We start from the raw sequence: 15086 nt of genomic DNA on the forward strand, positions 1-15086 counted from the left end.
AGGCATCCTGGCGATGGCGGAAGAACGTGCTACCTGGGCATACTGTTGGACCTGGTCCCTGTCAAAAATGATGTAGTCTTCTGCCTGTGCAATAAGGGCATTCGTGACCTGCCGGATGCAACTGTGGACTGTGGCCTGTGAGATACCACACAGGTCCCCACTCAAGCTGAGGAATGATCCTGTGGTATAAAAGTTAAGGCTGCAGTGACCTGATGGCCACAGGGAGCGGGTCCCCACCTCCTCCATGTGGTGCCAAGTTCGTGAGGATATGGCACAGATATTGCACCGTCTCTTTGTTAAAACGGAACCTCCTGTGGCAAGCGCTGTCATTTGTTCAAACAACCAGCAGCGCTTGTACACCCTGGGCCGTTGCGGGACTCCCCCTCTGTGTCCTGTCATGATATGCAAACATGCAGCTAATGAACACATAGAATAGGATACGACCAATGAGCAGTCAGGACACTCAGGGGTGGTATCTCACTATAAAAGGGATGAGGCACTCACACCCCGCCTCTTTCCACAGACCAACATCTACAGAGTGAGACAGGGTGTATCTTCAGCATCACAGCCCAGCACGTGGCTTAGAACAAGGCTGGTTCAGTTAGATTGAGTTGTTACTTTTAGATTAGCAGAGAGTTGAACTCATTGAGAACTGTGCTAATAGTTCAATAAAACACATTGAACTCACTTCAAAGTCTGGAGCATCTTTTATTCAAAACTGCATCAAGTGGCAGCTTGTGTTATTCCAAATTACATAACACAACATGATACCAGGAGTCTGTTCAATCTAGTTCGTTCAACTCAGTAAGATCCGTGACGACCAGCGAATGTATACCGGCACAATGGAAAAGATTCAGGCTCCTCACCAGCTCAGGACCTCCGGCAATCTCAGTGCCAACTGGCGGACATTCAAGCAGAAATTTCAGCTTTACGTCGAAGCATCCGACCTCAATGGTGTGTCTGATGCACGGAAGGTAGTTCTTTTCCTCACCACAGCGGGTGGTCACGCCTTGGAAATATTCAACTCCTTTCACTTCGCCGAAGACCAGGACAAGACAAAATTTCAAACCATCCTGGACAAGTTTGACAGCCACTGTGAGGTGGACACCAACAAAATCTTCAAGCGCTACATATTCAAGCAGCAATTGCAAGGTAAAGACGAATCCTTCACCTCATATTTAATTAACCTTAGACTGCTAGTGCAATCCTGCAACTTTGGTGATATCACTGACTCCATGATCAGAGACCAAATCGTTTTTGGAGTTCACTCTGATCCTCTGAGAGAGCAGTTACTGAAGATCAAGCATATGACCCTGCCTGTCGCGATTAAAACATGCACAGTGCATGAGCACGCAAAAAATCGCTATTCCCAGTACAAAACGGCAGAAAATGATAAACTAGCCTCCCACGAGGCGGAGAGTGTGCAGGCCATCTCCCGGATGCAGCGCCTCAACATTGACGAAAGCGGTCATTCCGCACACTCTTCCTGGGGCCCGACGCATGGGCGATGCGAACAGGATAACGAAGCGGCCGAAACCCGCACTGCGCAGGTGCAGACGTCTGAGACCCGCACTGCACATGTGCAACAACGCACGGAGCGTCAGGACGCCGCGCCATGACGTGTTCGAACTGTGGCACCGCCCATTTAAAGAAACACTGCCCTGCAAGAGGCAGGCACAGTTAAAACTGTGGAAAGCCAGGCCACTATGCAGCCCTGGGCAGATCTGCACCACCAGTCAGGAGCCAGCGCTCCCAATTCCGACGATGGCGCATCCGGAGTGTGCAACAACGCCTACAGGATTCTGATCCCGGCAGTTCAACGGATCCAGAGGCTGAATGCCTGGAGAAAAGTTGCCGTGTAGGCATTATTACAAAGTGTGAATATGCCACACCAGACACATCGCAAGTCCAATCAATCCTGGCCGTGGATTCCGAGGCCGAATGGTGAGCAGTGATGAAGGTCAACCACTGCCCCATCCAGTTCAAGCTGAACACGGGTGCCTCTGCCAACCTCCTCTCACAGGCAGACCAGACGCATTAAGAAGCCCCCACGGTCCTTCCAGCTGCCTGCAAGCTCCTGGATTGCAACGGGAATGCCATCACGACACTGGGATCCTGCCATCTGCAGGTATCCAACCGACACACACAAGCACGGTTACGCTTTGAAATAGTTAAGCCGGACAGGGCATCCCTACTAGGTGCGCACTCCTGCAAGCAGCTGAACCTCATTCAGAGGGTTTACACCACAACATCCTCCCATGTGGATCTTCAGGCCGGCATCGACAACATCCTCGCCCAGTATCCAGATGTGTTCAACGGGATGGGCACGCTGCCATATCGATACAAGATTCCGCGACGATCTGATACCAAGCCAGTGTTCCACACACCACGACGTGTCCCTGCTTCACTGAGAGAGCGCCTGAAGGCACAGCTCAATGATCTTCAGCAAAAAGGTATCATATCCAAGGTCACCGAACCGACTGACTGGGTCAGCTCGATAGTGTGCGTAAAGAAGCCTTCAGGGGACTTGTGCATCTGCATTGATCCCCAGGATCTCAATAAGAATATCATGCGGGAACACTACCCCATCCCGAAGCGGGAGGAACTCGTGAGTGAGATGGCACACGCGTGCTTCTTCACCAAATTGGATGCATCACAGGGATTTTGGCAAATCCACCTGGAAGAATCCAGCAGAAGGCTCTGCACCTTCAACACGCCTTTTGGCAGATACTGCTACAATCGCATGCCATTTGGCATCATCTCAGCATCGGAGATATTCCATCACATCATGGAGCAGATGATGGAAGGCATTGAAGGGGAATGTGTGTACGTGGATGACATCATCAAATGGTCCACGACCCTGAAGAACATGTGTCCCAAATCCAGAAGGTATTCCACCGTGTACATGCCAACGGCCTAAAGTTAAACAGGTCCAAATGTTGTTTTGGCACATCGACGCTCAAGTTCCTCGGTGACCAGATCTCCCAGCATGGTGTGTGCCTGGACACAGCCAAAATCTAGGCCATCGAGGTGATGAAGGTCCCTGAGGACAAAAAGGCGGTGCTGCGCTTCTTGGGTATGGTCAATTTTCTGGGCAAGTTCATTCCCAACATGGCCACACACACCACGGCCCTACGCAACCTGGTGAAAAGGTCAACTGCCTTTGAGTGGAATGCGGCAAACCAGACAGAGTGGCTGGAGCTGAAAGCCAAGCTCACCACTACACCAGTCCTGGCATTCTTCGACCCGGACCGGGAGACAAAGATATCCACAGATGCGAGTCAGGATGGCATTGGTGCGGTGTTGTTTCAACGAGATGACACATAATCCTGGGCACCAGTAGCCTACGCATCAAGGGCGATGACGCCCACTGAAGCCAGATATGCACAGATTGAAAAGGAATGCTTGGGTCTTCTCACCGGCATCCTCAATTTTCATGATTATGTCTACGGCCTGCCGACATTCACTGTCGAGTCGGATCATAGGCCTCTGGTCCACACCATCCACAAGCACCTGAACGACATGACACCTCGGTTGCAGAGAATCCTGCTTAAACTTAGGAGATATGACTTCAACTTGGTGTACACACCTGGCAAGGAGCTCATCATCGCTGATACATTGTCCCGCTCTGTCACCTCGCCCAGTGAGCCGCTGGAGATCATCCAGCACATCGAATCGCAGGTGCAGCTGTGTGCTAGCACTCTCCCGGCGACAGATGAGAAGGTAGTTCTCATCCGCGATGAGACAGCCAAAGACCCCCTCTTGCAGCGCGTCATCCACAACCTCACCAATGACTGGCAGAAAGGGCAGTGCCCACAATTTTACAATGTGAAGGATGACCTGACGGTGATTGATGGTATCCTCTTCAAGCTGGACAGGATTGTCATTCTGCTCAGCCTCCAGAGCTTGGTGCTGCGGCAGATTCATGAGGGACACCTGGGCTTTGAGAAGTGCAGACGCAGAGCCCGGCAGAGCCTGGCCTGGCATCAGCCAGGACATCACGGACATCACGGACATGGTCCTGAACTGTGCTACCTGTCAGCGGTTCCAGCCAGCGCAGTACAAGGGAGATGCTCCAACAGCATGACATAGTGACCTCTCCGTGGTCCAAGGTTGGCATCGACCTCTTTCATGCGAATGGTCGTGACTCCGTATTGATCATGGACTATTTCTCGAATTACCCTGAGGTGCTGAAGCTCCCGGACGTCACCTCTCGGACCTCATCAAAGCCTGTAAGGAGACGTTCTCAAGGCATGGCATCCCAGTCACCGGCATGAGCGACAATGGCCCGTGCTTTAACAGTCGAGAATGGTCCACGTTTGTCAGGTCATACAATTTCCAGCATGTCACCTCCAGTCTGCACTATCCGCAGTCCAATGGAAAAGTCGAGAAAGGGGTGCACATTGTGAAACAGGTCATCTGCAAGGCCGCGGACTCTGCTTCCGACACACGCCTTGCACTGCTCGCGTGCAGGACGACTCCATTGTCTACTGGTATGTTGCCGGCTCAACTTCTGATGAACGGGGACGTGTGGACGACGCTTCCAGCCATAGACCTGCCCAACCTGGATCACCTCCCAGTGGTGCAGAAGATGCAGCAGCTCAGAGACCATCAGAAGCAGGGCTATGATGCCCATGCCACCAATCAGGCCGTGCTATCCCCAGCAGACACTGTCAGGATCCAGATACTGGATGGTGGGTGGTCTGCCCCGGCTGTCGTTGTTCGACAGGCCGTGCCCTGCTCTTGTGTTGTACGTATGGCTGATGGCTCCATCGTGCGAAGGAATCGACGGGCACTGCGCAAAGTTGCCTGCCCACAACCACCTTCTCCTCCATTTCCATATGTTGAATTGCCACCTCCTGATACCTCACACCACGAGGCCACCAGTCAGGCTTCCATCCCACCTGTCAAGACGCCGTCGTCCCCTCCACCACCTCTCCGGCGGTCAACCAGGATCAGACGCAAGCCTCAGAGACTGGACTTGTTAACGTTTGTTTTGTTTGCTCTGTTCTGTTGTCCTCCGTCAGTCACGTTAGACAGACTCATTCAAATGTAAATACATTCACATACGCCAACAAAACATTTAAAAAAGGGAGCTGTCATGATATGCAAACATGTAGCTAATGAACACATAGAATAGGACACGTCCAATGAGCAGTCAGGACACTCAGGGGTGGTATCTCACTATAAAAGGGATGAGGCACTCACACCCCGCCTCTTTCCACAGACCAACATCTACAGAGTGAGACAGGGTGTATCCTCAGCATCACACCCCGGCACGTGGCTCAGAGCAAGGCTGGTTCAGTTAGACTGAGTTACTACGTTTAGATTAGCAGAGTCAAACTCATTGAGAACTGTGCTAATAGTTCAATAAAACACATTGAACTCACTTCAAAGTCTGGAGCATCTTTTATTCAAAACTGCATCAAGTGGCAGCTTGTGTTATTCCAAATTACATAACACAACAGGTCCCTCCTTAGCCTGATGGGCAGCCGGGTCTTCAGGGTGTGGGGTGAGGTCCGGTATATGGGCTGCTGCCTCAAGCATTTGCAGACACTGCTGCTGCTGCTGCCACCTTCTTCGGCATCTGGCCACATCTCGTAGCACCAGCACCATTAAGGCAACCTATGCATCCAACCCCCCTGCCATAGCGTTCAATATTTGTAAGGCATTGGGAGAGGGCGTTAGACCGACAAACAGCGGTGGCTCCCACCCCAGGACCCTCCATTCCCCCACTGATCCCCCCCATCACCCTACCCGGAGTGCCCTGCCCATGTACTCCAGGCCGCAGCAGGCCCCCGTCATCGGACCCCAGACCTGTAACCCGGACACCCGCTCACACCATCAACCGGACTGGGAGCTGGCCCTCTCTTCGTGGCACTCACCCACCCTCCGGCCGTGGACATATTCCTCGGAGCTGTGCCCTATCCCCTGGGTGTTCGGATGTTGGCTGCTGTGTGTGTGGTGTTGCCTCCTGCAGTGTTCTGGCACACTGTCCAGGCATCGCGGTCTGATTGGTATGCTGGGCAATGACTCCTGCATGCTACGTGGCCCGCCCACACACGGGAATACACTTGGGTTGTGTGGTTCCCACTTAACCACGATTGCTAATTCCCTAGAGGCTTCGGCAGTCGGTGGGGGGTATGGGTCGACCTGGGGAAGACGGGCAGGGACAAGGGGAACACACAATCCAGAGGTTGACATGGTGGTGCAGCGAGTGGTTGCCCCCACCCCCCAGTTCACCCCGCACCCTCCCATGGCGGCCCACCCCTGCGGAGGATTCCCCTGCTCCAGCTGAGGGTCCCCCATCCTCCACCGAGCACTGGGGCGGCAAGCCCAGCACCCCCAGGAACTTTGCCTGTCAGCAATGTTGGCTACTCCCCTTTTCGGCTCCCCACAGAAGCCTTTCCATCAGGTTCACGTTTTTAAAATGGAGTACTCATCGGAGCCAGCGTGAGCACTTGTTGGGGAGGCTGCTGAATGTCAGGAGGCTATTGGACGACAGGTGATTCTTGTTAATTGTATGGAAATAGGGCCTAAGTGGTAACAATTGGTTTCTCACCATGCTACGGCGAGATTCGCCCAGAGGAGCTGGATGGTTGCATCGCAAACTGTTTGCCGCCTGGCGCAGTTCCCGTTTTTGGTGGTTCCTGCTATTCACTTGTTTCGCTTGAGTGCGATTGTAACAAGGCCGGAAGATCGCGCCCTTTGTCTCAGGAACGGAGAATCCCGCCTACAATGTTTTAGTCTCAACTACTTCCTGTGATAACGAATTTCACAATTCGGAATAGCACCTCGTTTCCCCGTGTTTCTGTGGCTATGACTCATCTTTCATTCTCACTCCACAGTATAAATATTTCCCTCTTTCTCTGTCTTTAGTTTTGACAAAGGGTCACCTGGACTCAAAACGTTAGCTCTTTTCCCTCCCTACAGATGCTGCCAGACCTGCTGAGATTTTCCAGCATTTTCTCTTTGGTTTCAGATTCCAGCATTCGCAGTAATTTGCTTTTATCCACAAGTTCACCACTCTGAGGGCAAAGAAATTTCTCCTCATCTCTGTCCGAAATGCTCAACCCCATATCCTCAGACTGTGACCCCTGGTTCTGAACACATCCACCATCAGGAAGATCCTTCCTGCGTCTACCCTGTCCAGTCCTGTTAGAATTTCGTAGGTTTCTATGAGATCCCCCCTCATTCTTCTGAACTTCAGTGAATACAATCCTAACCGATTCAATCTATCCTCATACATCAGTCCCGCCATCCCAGGAATCAGTCTGGTAAACCTTTGCTGCACTCCCTCTATAGCAAGAACATCTTTCCTCAGATAAGGAGACCAAAACTGATCACGATATTCCAGTTGTGGCCTTACCAAGGCCCTGTATAATTGCAGCAACGCATCCCTGCTCGTATACTCTAATCCTCTCACAATGAAGGCCAGCATACCAGTTGCTTTTTTTACCGCCTGCTGTTCTGCATGTTTACCTTCAGTGACTGGTGTACAAGGACACACGGGTCTCTTGCACATTCCCCTCTCCTAACTTATAGCCATTCAGATAATAGTCTGTCTTTTTGTTTTTGCTACCGAAGTGGATAATCTCGCATTTATCCAAATTATACTGCATCTGCCGTTCATTTGCCCGCTCACTCAACTTGTCCAAATCACACTGAAGGATCTCTGCATCCTCCTCACAGCTCACCCTCCCACACAAATTGGTGTCATCTGAAAATTTGGAGATATTACATTTTGTTCCCTCGTCCAAATCATTAATATATATTGTGAATAGCTGGGGTCCTAGCTATCCTAGCGATCCCTGCGATACCACACTGGTCACTGCCTGCCAATTTGAAAAAGGCCTGTTCATTTCTACTCTTTGTTTCCTGTCTGCCAACCTGTTTTCTTTTCATCTCAATACACTACCCCTAATTCCAGGCGTTTTAGTTTTACATGCTAACCTCTTCTGTGGGACTTTGTCAAAACCCTTCTGAAAGTCCAAATATACCACATCCACTGGCTCCCCCTCATCAAATCTACTAGTTACATCCTCAAAGAATTCCAGTAGATTTGTAAAGCATGACTTCCCCTCCATAATTCCATGCTGACTCAGTCCGATCCTGCCACAGTGCTCTGCTATAAAATCACCTGAGGAAGGAGCAGTGCTCCGAAAGCGAGTGATTCAAAATAAAATCTTTGACAGTGGATTTTAGAATTTTCCCCACGATCTACGTCAGGCTTCCTGGTCTATAATTCCCTGTTTTCTCTCTACCTCCCTTTTTAAATAGTAGAGTTACATTAGCTACCCTCCAATCTGCAGAAACTGTTCCAGAGTCTACAGAATCCTGGAAGATGATCACCAATGCATCCACGATTTCTACAGCCACTACCTTAAGTACACTGGGATATAGATTATCAGGCCCTGAGGATTTATCCGCCTTTAATCCCATCAATTTCCCCAACACCATTTCTTTACTAACATTGATCTCCTTCAGTTCTTCCCTCTCACTAAACCCCATGTTACCCAACATTTCTGGTATCTTATCTGTGAAGACAGAACCAAGTATATATTTAGTTGCTCAACCATTCCTTTGTCCCCTAATACATTCCCCTGTTTCTCACTGAAAGGAACCTACATTTGTCGTCACCAGTCTTTTTCTCTTCATGTACCTAGAAACTTTTACAGTCAGTTTTTATATTTCCTGTGAGCTTACTCTCGTCCTCTATTTTCCCCCTTCTTTTTTCAAAAATAAATATAGAGTACCTGTGGTAGTATGTATTAGGGGTCATGTGGGACTGTGAAGCCGTGATGCTATTGGCTGACAGATCCCGGGTCCTGGTTGGCTGTTGACTCCTGGCTCCGCCCTGAAGGCGGAGTATAAGAACCCGAGCTTCTCCCCGCCACTCCATTCTGTTGCTGAACTGCTGGGGACAAGTCTCGCTCAATAAAGCCTCATCGACTTCATCTCTACTCGTCTCTCTCGTAAGTCATTGTGCGCTACAATTTATTGAGCGAGACTTGTCCCCAGCAGTTCAGCAACAGAGCCTAACATTTCAATTCGGCGGCCCAATACCCCCACTCACTATCTGCGGCCTCGCAACCCTCAAGGTTGAACCGCCGTCCTTGTTTGCAAACCTCACCCCGGATTGCAAACCCGTCGCCACTAGGAGCAGACGGTACAGCGCCCAGGACTGGATATTTATTCGGTCTGAAGTCCAGCGGTTGCTGAAGGAAGGCATAATCCAGGCCAGCAATAGTCCCTGGAGAGCCCAGGTGGTAGTAGTAAAGACCGGGGAGAAGCAAAGGATGGTCATAGACTATAGCCAGACCATCAACAGGTACACACAGCTAGATGCGTACCCTCTCCCCCGCATATCCGACATGGTAAATCGGATTGCCCAGTATAAGGTTTTCTCCACCGTGGACCTCAAGTCCGCCTACCACCAGCTCCCCATCCGCCCAGGTGACCGCAAGTACACAGCCTTCGAGGCAGACGGGCGTCTATACCACTTCCTAAGGGTCCCATTTGGTGTCACGAACGGGGTCTCGGTCTTCCAACGGGAGATGGACCGAATGGTTGACCAGCACGGGTTGCAGGCCACGTTCCCGTATCTCAATAACGTAACCATCTGCGGCCACGATCAGCAGGACCACGACGCCAACCTCCAAAAATTCCTCCAGACCGCTAACGCCTTGAACCTCACATACAACGAGGAAAAGTGCGACTTTAGCACAAACCGGTTGGCCATCCTGGGATACGTAGTGCGCAATGGGATAATAGGCCCCGACCCCGAACGCATGCGCCCCCTCATGGAATTTCCCCTCCCCCACTGCTCCAAAGCCCTGAAACGTTGCCTGGGGTTCTTTTCATATTACGCCCAGTGGGTCCCCCAGTATGCAGACAAGGCCCTCCCGCTAATACAGACCACTACCTTCCCCCTGTCGACAGAGGCTCGCCAGGCCTTCAGCCGCATCAAAGCGGATATCGCAAAGGCCACGATGCGCGCCATCGACGAGTCCCTCCCCTTCCAGGTCGAGAGCGACGCATCCGACGTAGCTCTGGCGGCCACCCTTAACCAAGCGGGCACACCCGTGGCCTTTTTCTCCCGAACCCTCCATGCCTCAGAAATCCGCCACTCCTCAGTGGAAAAGGGAGCCCAAGCCATAGTGGAAGCTGTGCGACATTGGAGGCATTACCTGGCCGGCAGGAGATTCACTCTCCTCACCGACCAACGGTCGGTAGCCTTCATGTTCAATAATGCACAGCGGGGCAAAATTAAAAATGACAAGATCTTAAGGTGGAGGATCGAGCTCTCCACCTTCAACTACGAGATCTTGTACCGTCCCGGAAAGCTGAACGAGCCGCCCGATGCCCTATCCCGCGGCACATGTGCCAACGCACAAATAGACCGTCTCCAAACCCCCCACGAGGACCTCTGCCACCCGGGGGTCACTCGGTTCTACCATTTTATAAAGTCCCGCAACCTCCCCTACTCTGTGGAGGAGGTCCGTACAGTCACCAGGAACTGCCACATCTGCGCGGAGTGCAAACCGCACTTTTTCAGGCCGGATAGAGCGCACCTGATCAAGGCTTCCCGCCCCTTTGAACGCCTCAGTCTGGATTTCAAAGGGCCCCTCCCCTCCACCGACCGCAACACATACTTCCTGAACGTGGTGGACGAGTACTCCCGTTTCCCCTTCGCCATCCCCTGCCCCGACATGACAGCGGCCACAGTCATTAAAGCCCTTGGCACCATATTCACACTGTTCGGTTGCCCCGCATATATCCATAGCGACAGGGGGTCCTCCTTCATGAGTGACGAGCTGCGCCAGTTCCTGCTCAGCAAGGGCATAGCCTCGAGCAGGACGACCAGCTACAACCCCCGGGGGAACGAGCAAGTAGAGAGGGAGAACGGCACGGTCTGGAAGACCGTCCTACTGGCCCTACGGTCCAGGGATCTCCCAGTTTCCCGGTGGCAGGAGGTCCTCCCGGACGCTCTCCACTCCATCCGGTCGCTGCTGTGTACCACCACTAACCAAACGCCTCATGAGCGCCTCCTTGTCTTCCCCAGGAAGTCCTCCTCCGGAACGTCGCTGCCAACCTGGCTGGCGGCCCCAGGACCCATCTTGCTCCGGAAACATGTGCGGGCGCACAAGTCGGACCCGTTGGTCGAGAGGGTTCACCTCCTCCACGCGAACCCGCAGTACGCCTACGTGGCGTACCCCGATGGCCGACAGGACACGGTCTCCCTGCGAGACCTGGCGCCCGCCGGCAACACACCCCCCCCCCGACACCGATCATCCCCTCCCTGCCACCGGCGCACCCCGCGACCACCCCCTTCCCGGGAGGATCGGTCCTCCTCCCGTGTCCGCCCAGGAGTGAAACAGGAACAAACACCGAAACGCTCCCGGAGACGACAACGCCGGAACAAGCACCTGCACCACCACCGGGGCTGAGGCGATCGACGGGGAAGATCAGACCGCCCGCTCGACTCGTGGCATCGGCGTGACACCAAGAATGTTGTTGGACTGTAACAAAACATTTTTTTCTCTTACTAATATTGTAAATAGTTTCACAAACCTTGTACATAGCCCAGTGTAGGGCGAAAACTGTAATGACATGCCCGAAATTTTCCTCCCAGGACCAGCCTTGTAAACCCCTACCACCATGCGAACCACCACCCCGCCGGGTTCATTTTTAACAAGGGGTGAATGTGGTAGTATGTATTAGGGGTCATGTGGGACTGTGAAGCCGTGATGCTATTGGCTGACAGATCCCGGGTCCTGGTTGGCTGTTGACTCCTGGCTCCGCCCTGAAGGCGGAGTATAAGAACCCGAGCTTCTCCCCGCCGCTCCATTCTGTTGCTGAACAGCTGGGGACAAGTCTCACTCAATAAAGCCTCATCGACTTCATCTCTTCTCGTCTCTCTCGTAAGTCATTGTGCGCTACAGTACCCAATTCATTTTTTTCCCAATTAAGGGCCAATCCACCTACCCTGCTCATCTTTGGGTTATGGGATGAGACCCAGGCTAACACGGGAGAATGTGCAAACTCCACATGGACAGTGACCCACAGCCGGGATCGAACCTGGAACCTCGGTGCTGTGAGGCAGCAGTGCTAACCACTGCATCACCGTGCTGCCCTCTGTTTTCCCTTTCTTAATCAATCCTTTAGTCCTTCTTTGCTGAATTCTAAACTGCTCCCAATCCTCAGACCTGTTGTTTTTCTTGGCTAATTTGTATGCATCTTCCTTGCATCGAACGCTATCTCCAATTTTCCTTGTAGGCCACAGATTGCCCATCTTTCCCCTTCTATTTTTGTGTCAGACAGGAATAAACAATTGTTGCAGATTCCCCATGCACTGCTACTTGGGTGTTTGTCATTGCATCCTTTTAAGTAACGTTCCTCAATCGTCATAGCCAACTCAAGCCTCATATAAATGTAGTTTCCTTGATACGATTCAGGACCCGAGTCTCAGAATCAACTACTTCACTCTCTATCATATTATGGTTGCTCATCCCTAAGGGGTCTCGCACAACTAGATTGCCAATGATTCTGTCTATCTACATTATCAACACCTTTAATCACCTTGAACACCTCAATTGGGTGATTCCTTAATCTCCTAAACTCGGGAGAATACAGGTCTAGTCTGTGCAAACTGTTTTCATATTTTAGCCCTTCGAGCAGCATCACCTCCTCCAAGACCAATATATTGGGGTGTGGTATTAGCTTTGAAGGTAAAACATTGATTCTGTACTAACCTTTCTCTGAATTTTCATCACTTAACGCAAGAAAATGCGTGGTGCAGTAATCAATAAGAAACAGCCCTCTGCTGGCAGGTTGAGTTATCTTTAGTGGACTCCCTGGGCGGAATTCTCTGCCCCGCCACGCCACATTTCTGTCTCGACCGGCCAGTGGGATTCTCCGTTATGCCGGCCGGTCAATGGGGTTTCCCAATGTGGGGCAGCCCCACGCCGTCGGGAAACCCCCGGGCGGAGAATCCCAGCCCCTACCTTTTATCAAGGTATTTGAAGGTTTTTCTTTCACAGTCAGTAATTTGTTGTACCTTCTATCAATTCTTTGCAGGATAAGAAATACAGAAGTGTTGATGTACATGAGCTATGTGGTATATGGAGACAAAGTCACTTTCAGTAGGTAATATTTAATATATTTAATTAAGAGATATCCGGCAAGAAAAGATGATGAGCTCTGATATTGGTGGGGAGGGTGGGGATGCGGACACTTACTGAGTTGACCTAACAACCATCTGTTTGAGATTGCGACCAAACCTGTTCAAAACAGGATGCTTACTGCCCCTTCAGACAAAGTGGGGTGCCGACCCAGTGTGGTCACACTTGCTCAGAGAACAGCAAAGTTCATCAACTCAAAAGCACGGAAGTTAAGCTAAACCTTTATAACATGTTGGTTAAGCCCCAGCTGGAGTTTTGAGCCCCTTTCCTTTTCAGGCCTACCCAGTCTTATTGCGCCCAACCTGGTGGTGCGACGAGGCCGACTAATCTTGCAAGATTTCTCAACCCTTGAGACATCTCACGAAGATTCATCCGAATCTTGTAAGATGGAAAGATCCAGATCGACATATATAAGTGAGCTGTACAGCTCATTTAAATACGCTTGCGCCATATTTTCCCAGGGCCCGGGAACTAACAGCCTCATCAGCGAGGCCTGGACCAGGTGCCATTTAGTATTGATCCACACAAATGTGGACCAGGCATTACGGCACCTGGACAGTCTCCCAGGCCTTTGGAGACCCCTGGGTGGTCAGGAACAGGTCAGGGGTGGCCACTTTGCTCTCCCTTTGGCACCCAGGCACCTTGGCACCTCCAGCTTGGCACTGCCCGAGTGGCACTGCAAGGCTGGCAGGGGCACTGCCAGGTAGCCATGGTGGCACTGCCAGGAATCGTGGCCTGAGAGGGACCATGCCAATGAAAGGGGGATATGAAGGGTGGGGAGGTGAAGGGCAGTTTTGAAGGGGCCTAATAAAGGTTGGGGAGTGAAGGTTGGGGATTCCTGAAGGGGCAGGGGGCCCAAACAGGGGGATGGGGAGGCCTGAAAAGATAGGTGGCCCTCAGCAACCCGATAGTGGAATATCCTCATATAGGGGGGTGGGGGTTATGCCCATGTGTGCAGGGTGTGACATTGCACATGGATGAGAGGCATGGGGGACCCTCAAATTCACTTAAAGATTGGGGCATCCTTTCAAGAAGGAGCTGGTCTCTCTGACAAATTCAGCTCCCCAGTGTTGAAAACATTTCTAAGTGCGATCTTGACTGGAGAGAAACTCCCAAAGGCCCAGAAAAATGACCCAAGTGTGGCTGAAAAGCAGTTTGGATCTCACCCAAAAAGCTGGTGACAAACACCCCATCAAACCCGCCCAAAATGACACTTTGGACGCCATCTTCCTGCCTCGTTACACTCGCGCTCAAGCGTAACGAGGCCAGTGAATAGAGGGAGAGGCCAAAAACAGGAACAATGCCAGGTGCCAAACAGTTTGCGATTTAAGTGGCCTACTCCCATCATTGAAATTGGAATCTTGCCGTAGCGTGGCGAGAAACCAATTAAAAACTCGAGTGGGTTTCCCCCTGCCACGCCAAGGCACACGGCGGAGAAGCTGACCTTCATCCCAACAGGACCCGCCTTCGGGCGATCAGCGAGGCGAAGGCTAAGACATCTGCCTCCGCATCCGCTTCCAACCCCGGTTGGTCTGAAACCCTGAATGTGGCTTCTAGGGGCCCTGGTTCGAGCCTCACGAGCACCACCCTCGAGATTACCCTGAAGCCGTCCCTCCAGTTTTGGACAGGACCACAACATGTGAACGTGATTTGCGGGCTCCTCCCACAACGTTCACAAACATCCTCCATCCCCTCAAAGAGTCAGCTCATCCTTATCCTCGTGCAGTGTGCCCTGTACACCACCTTCAACAGTATCAGTCCCAACCTTGCGCATGAGGTTGAGGCATTTATCCTCCGGAGCACCTCACACCACAATCCCTCATCCGTGCCCTCCCTCAACTGGGCTGAATTCAGGACCAGGAAATTAATTGCCATGCTCTTCAGATTAGCAAGGCCGTAAAT

The 15086-nt window shown here is 51.8% G+C and overlaps 1 protein-coding gene across 1 annotated transcript in view; it reads left to right on the plus strand.

Moving 5' to 3' along the window:
- The window catches only part of LOC140428885 (glutamate-rich protein 6-like), a 163741-nt gene that overhangs the window by 79215 nt on the left and 69440 nt on the right, over positions 1–15086 (plus strand). Inside the window, exon 9 of the mRNA XM_072515532.1 lies at positions 13081–13145. Within this exon, the coding sequence (XP_072371633.1) occupies positions 13081–13145 (65 nt within the window). The remainder of the gene's footprint in view (positions 1–13080; positions 13146–15086) is intronic.

The sequence above is a fragment of the Scyliorhinus torazame genome, chromosome 8 (assembly GCF_047496885.1).
Source record: "Scyliorhinus torazame isolate Kashiwa2021f chromosome 8, sScyTor2.1, whole genome shotgun sequence".
Classification (NCBI taxonomy): Eukaryota; Metazoa; Chordata; class Chondrichthyes; order Carcharhiniformes; family Scyliorhinidae; genus Scyliorhinus; species Scyliorhinus torazame.